Below are 6000 nucleotides of genomic sequence, written 5' to 3' on the forward strand. Positions count from 1 at the left end.
ACCTCCCAATTGACTTGACCCTCACCCCTACTGTACCTAATAACCTTGCTCTTATTCACATTTACTCTCAACTTTCTTCTTCCACACACTTTACCAAACTCAGTCACCAGCTTCTGCAGTTTCTCACATGAATCAGCCACCAGCGCTGTATCATCAGCGAACAACAACTGACTCACTTCCCAAGCTCTCTCATCCCCAACAGACTTCATACTTGCCCCTCTTTCCAGGACTCTTGCATTTACCTCCCTTACAACCCCATCCATAAACAAATTAAACAACCTTGGAGACATCACACACCCCTGCCGCAAACCTACATTCACTGAGAACCAATCACTTTCCTCTCTTCCTACACGTACACATGCCTTACATCCTCGATAAAAACTTTTCACTGCTTCTAACAACTTGCCTCCCACACCATATATTCTTAATACCTTCCACAGAGCATCTCTATCAACTCTATCATATGCCTTCTCCAGATCCATAAATGCTACATACAAATCCATTTGCTTTTCTAAGTATTTCTCACATACATTCTTCAAAGCAAACACCTGATCCACACATCCTCTACCACTTCTGAAACTGCACTGCTCTTCCCCAATCTGATGCTCTGTACATGCCTTCACCCTCTCAATCAATACCCTCCCATATAATTTACCAGGAATACTCAACAAACTTATAAAAACTTATAAAAAAATGTAGAATGCTAAATTCAAGAATAAAAAAGCTAAAAGGATTGTGTATATGAGTAAAAGGAATGAAGATTAGGATTTTAGGAGGAAAATGAATGAGAATTAAAAGGAGAATGACAAACTTTTTTGGAAGGAGGCACATTAAAATTGAGGAGAGGTATGTGTAAGAAGCAAGAGTTTGCCAAATATATTAAGGAAAAAGTTAATGCCATAGTGCCAGTGGATGAGGTTTGTAAGTGAAGGAAAAAGTATTATAAAGAACTGATTGGTACTGGAGGATTAGAGGTAAGGAGAAATAGGAATGAGAGAGGAAGACATTGCAAAGGAGGATGTTACAATATTAAAGATTATAGGTATTATGTATTTCATTTCATTACAGTAACTCTTATACATTTTTCATTCATATTTTGTAATTAATTTAACAGTCTTTCTCTCTTACTGATTATTGATTAATAGGTTTGTGGTTGGGCTGTAAATTTGGATGCTGCATCAAAGAAGCATTCAAGTCAAATGAAAAATCAAGACCTTAGTCAGCGAGCATCTCTATTACTGCAGGTATTTCTTTGATTGCGGTATTATTTTCTAACTTGTACTGCTTGTCATTATTATTTGCTTATAATGCTGCTATTCAGCTTAGTGTATGGAATGCAGATTTATGAGATACAGTTAAAGAGAATGTTTTCTTAAGACCTTTACATTTAAACACTTGAATTGCCAGAATATTTACAACTTCAAGCTGAAATTTCTCTCCTGATCTTTATTGTAATATCTGTAATATTACCTGATTTTTGGTCTTTGTACATCTCTACATTTTCTTATCTCTGTTCTGTGTACATCTTTAGTAACGACTTCCATCTATAAACTTCATTGATACAAATATAATGATCACTCTGCTTTCGTTTTTACTCACATTAGTCCTAACAGTTTCACACTTTCCATAACTTCTTTAGCTGCACTGTTACCTTTTCCTTAGTCTCATCCTCACACTAACCCCATACTTTACTTCTGAGACAATCCCAAATGATTTTTCCCCTTTCCCACTTAGCTTTGTTTTGCTGAGAGCTACAACATCCAGGATCCTCTCCTGAAACCAACTGTCTTTCTGTTTCTTATCATTTTGGTTACATCCATGCATGTTCAGACACTCAAGCTGAGCCTTCAAGTGGGATGAGTACTCATTGCTTGAGTCCTTCTTCTCTTCCTACATTTAGAAATTAGAAATTCTTGCCTCCTGCCCTAGGAGTCCCTTTTATCTCTATAAACCTCCTGCAGTGCTCAGGAAGCCAGCTACTTCCTTTAGTTGGGACCATAGGTCATAAAGTTTACCATTGTTGTGTGCCTCTTTGTGCAGAGAATCTGGAATAGTTGATTAGAAGGTGCATAGTGCTTTGGTTTTGGTAGTTTCATTGTTGGCATGAAGAGTTTTGGGATATACTGAAATAATGTTTATAATGTTGTTGGGATGGATGATGTCCAGAGCGTAGATGGAAAAGTATGACTAATGTTTGTTTAGGGAGAGTTGCTTCTGATGGGTGCAAGTCTTATGGGTTGGAGCTTAAGACCAAGCTGGGGTGATGATTATTTAGTCCTTTTCAGTTTATTGTGTATGTGTTTTGTCAGTGTTGTCTTAATTGAACTCTTGTGGCTGCCAGATTTATATTCTGTTTAGGTTCCTTCTGCCATAGTATTTGTAGGGTGACTGCTGTGAAATCTCTCTAGGTGAGTTATTAAAGTTGGTGACATTATTATTATTATTATTATTATTATTATTATTATAATTGATCGCTGCTTCCCATGTCAGCAAGGTAGCACCAGGAAACAGATGAAGAATGGCCCATCCACTCATATACACACCTGGTTTAAAAAGAGAGATATCCATAAGTATATGTATGTGAGTAGGAGAGATAGCCAGAGAGCATTATTGGATTACATGTAAATTGATAGGCATGTAACAGAGAGATTTTTGGAGGTTAAAGTACTGAGAGGGGCAGCTGGAGGGATGTCCGATCACTGTATTGTGGAGGTGAAGGTGAAGATTTGTAGAGGTTTTCAGAAAATAAGAATGTTGGGGAGAAGAGAGTGGTGAGAGTAAGTGAGCTTGGAAAAGAGACTTTTGTGAGGAAGTACCAGGAGAGATTGAGTACAGAATGGCAAAAGGTGAGAGCAAATGATGTAAGGGGAGTGGGGGAGGAATGGGATGTATTTAAGGAAGCAGTGATGGCTTGTGCAAAACATGGATGTGGCATGAGAAAGGTGGGAGGTGGTCAGAATATAAAAGAAAAGGTTAGTGAATGGTGGGATGAAGTAAGATTGTTAGTGAAAGAGAAGAGAGAGGCACTTGGATGCTTTTTGCAGGAAAGTAGTGCAAATGATTGGGAGATGTATAAAAAAAAGCAGCAGGAGGTCAAGAGAAAGATGCAAGAGGTGAAAAAGAGGACAAATAAGAGTTGGGGTAAGAGAGTATCATTAAATTTTCGGGAGAATAAAAGGATGTTTTGGAAGGAACTAAATAAAGTGCATAAGACAAGAGAAGAAATGGGAAAATTGTTGAAGGGGTAAGTGGGGAGGTGATAGCAAGTAGTGATGAAGTGAGGAGATGGAGTTAGTATTTTGAAGGTTTGTTGAATGTTTGATGATAGTGGCAGATATAGGGTGTTTTGGTTGAGGTGGTGTGTGAAGTGAAAGGGTTAGGGAGAAGGTTTGGTAAGCATAGAAGAGTTAGTGAAAACTTTGTGGAAGATGAAAGCCGGCAAGGCAGCGGATTTAGAGATTGTATTGCAGTGGAATTTATTAAAAAGGAGGTGACTGTGCTGTTGGTTGCTTGGTAAGGATATTCATTGTATATATGGATCACGATGAAGTGCCTGAGGATTGGCAGAATGCATGCATAATGCCATTGCACAAAGGCAAAGGGGATGAAGGTGAATGTTCAAATTACAGAGCCATAAGATTGTTGAGTATTCCAGGGAAATTATATGGGAGGGTATTGATTGAGAGGGTAAAGGCATGTACAGAGCATTAGACTGCAAGGTAGTACCCGGAAAACAGATGAAATAGGCCTCATTTATTCACACTCAGTCTCTAGCTGCCATATGTAATGCACTGAAACCACAACTCCCTTTCCACATTTAGGCCCCACAGACTTTATGGTTTACCCCAAACGTTTCACATGCCTGTTTCAGTCCATTGACAGCAGGTCGAACCCGGTATACCACATCATTCCAGTTCACTCTGTTCCTTCCACACATCTCACCCTCCTGTATGTTCAGGTCCCAATCGCTCAGAATCTTTTTCACTCTATTCTTCCACTTCCAGTCTGGTATCTCACTTCTCCTTGTTCCTTCCACCTCTGACCCATATATCCTCTTTGTCAATCTTTCCTCTCATTTTTTCCATACATCCAAACCATTTCAACACACCCTCTTCTGCTCTCAACCACACTCTTTCTTTTCCCACACATCTCCCTTACCCTTTCATTACTTACTCGATCAAACCATCTCACACCACCTATTGTCTACAAACATTTCATTTCCAATGCATCCACCCTCCTCTGAACAACCCTGTCTATAGCCCATGCCTCGCACCCATATAACATTGTTGGAACTACTATTTCTTCAAACATACCCATTTTTGCTCTCCAAGATAATGTTCTCTCCTTCCACACATTCTTCATCACTCCCAGAACCTTTGCCCCCTCCCTCACCCTGTGACTCACTTCTGCTTCCATGGTTCCATCCACTGCTAAGTCCACTCCCAGATATCTAATACACTTTGCTTCCTCCAATATTTCTCCATTCAAACTTACATCCCAATAAACTTATCCCTCCACCCTACTGAACCTGATAACCTTGCTCTTATTCACATTTACTCTCAACATTCTCCTTTAACACACTTTTCCAAAGTCTGTCACCAACTTCTGCAGTTTGTCACTCGAATCAGCAACTAGAGCTGTATCATCGGCAAACATCAACTGACTCACTTCCAGACCCACTCATCCCCACCAGACTACATACTTACTCCTCTCTGCAAAACTTGCATTTACCTCCTTAATCACCCCATTATATATAAATTAAACAACCATGGGGACATCACACACCCCTGCCGCAGAGACATTTGCTGGGAACCAATCACTCTCCTCATTTCTACTAGTACACATGCCTTACATCCTTGGTTAAAACTTTTCTCTGCCTCTAGCAACTTACCTCCCACACCATATACTCTTATAACCTTCCACTAAGCATCTCTATCAACCCTATTGTATGTGTTCTCCAGATCCACAAGTGCTATGTACAAATCCATCTATTTTTCTCAGTATTTCTCACATACATTCTTCAAAGGAAACACCTGATCTTCACATCCTCTACCACTTCTGAAACCACACTGCTCTTCTCCAATCTGTTGCTCTGTACATGCCTTCACCCTCTCATGAGGGTGAAGGCATGTACAATGAAAGTTGGAATGAGAGTTAGGGTGAGAGAGTATCATTGAATATTAGCGAGAATGAAGAGATGTTTTGGAAGGAGGAAAATAAAGTGCGTAAGACAAGAGAACAAATAGGAACATCGGTGAAGGGGGCTAACGGGGAGGTAATAACAATTAGTGGTGATGTGAGAAAGAGATGGAGTGAGTATTTTGAAGGTTTGTTGAATGTGTTAGATGATAGAGTGGCAGATGAGGGGTGTTTTCATCGGTGTGGTGTGCGAAGTGAGAGGGTTAGGGAGAATGATTTGGTAAACAGAGAAAAGGTAGTGAAAGCTTTGCAGAAGATGAAAGCCAGCAAGGCGGTGGGTTTGGATGGTATGACAGTCAAATTTATTAAAAGAATGGGGGTGAATGTGTGGTTGATTGGTTGGTAAGGATATTTAATGTATGTATAGCTCATGGTGGACTGCCTGAGGATTGGTGGAATGCATGCATAGTGCCACTGTACAAAGGCAAAGGGGATAAAAGTGAGTGTTCAAATTACAGAGGTATAAGTTTGTTGAGTATTCTTGGGAAACTATATGGGAGGGTATTGATTGAGAGGGTAAAGGCATGTACAGAGCATCAGATTGGGGAAGAGCAGTATGGTTTCATAAGTGGTAGAGGATGCGTGGATCAGTTGTTTGCTTTGAAGAATGTACGTGAGAAATACTTAGAAAAGCAAATGGATTTATGTGTAGCATTTATGGATCTGGAGAAGACATATGATAGAGTTGATAGAGATGCTCTGTGGAAGGTATTAAGAATATATGATGTGGGAGGCAAGTTGTTAGAAGCAGTGAAAAGTTTTTATCGAAGATGTAAGGCATGTGTACGAGTAGGAAGAGAG

The 6000-nt window shown here is 39.8% G+C and overlaps 1 protein-coding gene across 1 annotated transcript in view; it reads left to right on the forward strand.

The window, feature by feature from the left end:
* SWIP (strumpellin and WASH-interacting protein) overlaps positions 1 to 6000 on the forward strand; it is a 320197-nt gene that overhangs the window by 76695 nt on the left and 237502 nt on the right. The window contains exons 9-10 of the mRNA XM_071678856.1: positions 1146 to 1244; positions 1735 to 1851. Coding sequence (XP_071534957.1) covers positions 1146 to 1244; positions 1735 to 1851 — 216 coding nt within the window. The remainder of the gene's footprint in view (positions 1 to 1145; positions 1245 to 1734; positions 1852 to 6000) is intronic.

This window comes from Panulirus ornatus, chromosome 28, assembly GCF_036320965.1.
Source record: "Panulirus ornatus isolate Po-2019 chromosome 28, ASM3632096v1, whole genome shotgun sequence".
Lineage (NCBI taxonomy): Eukaryota > Metazoa > Arthropoda > Malacostraca > Decapoda > Palinuridae > Panulirus > Panulirus ornatus.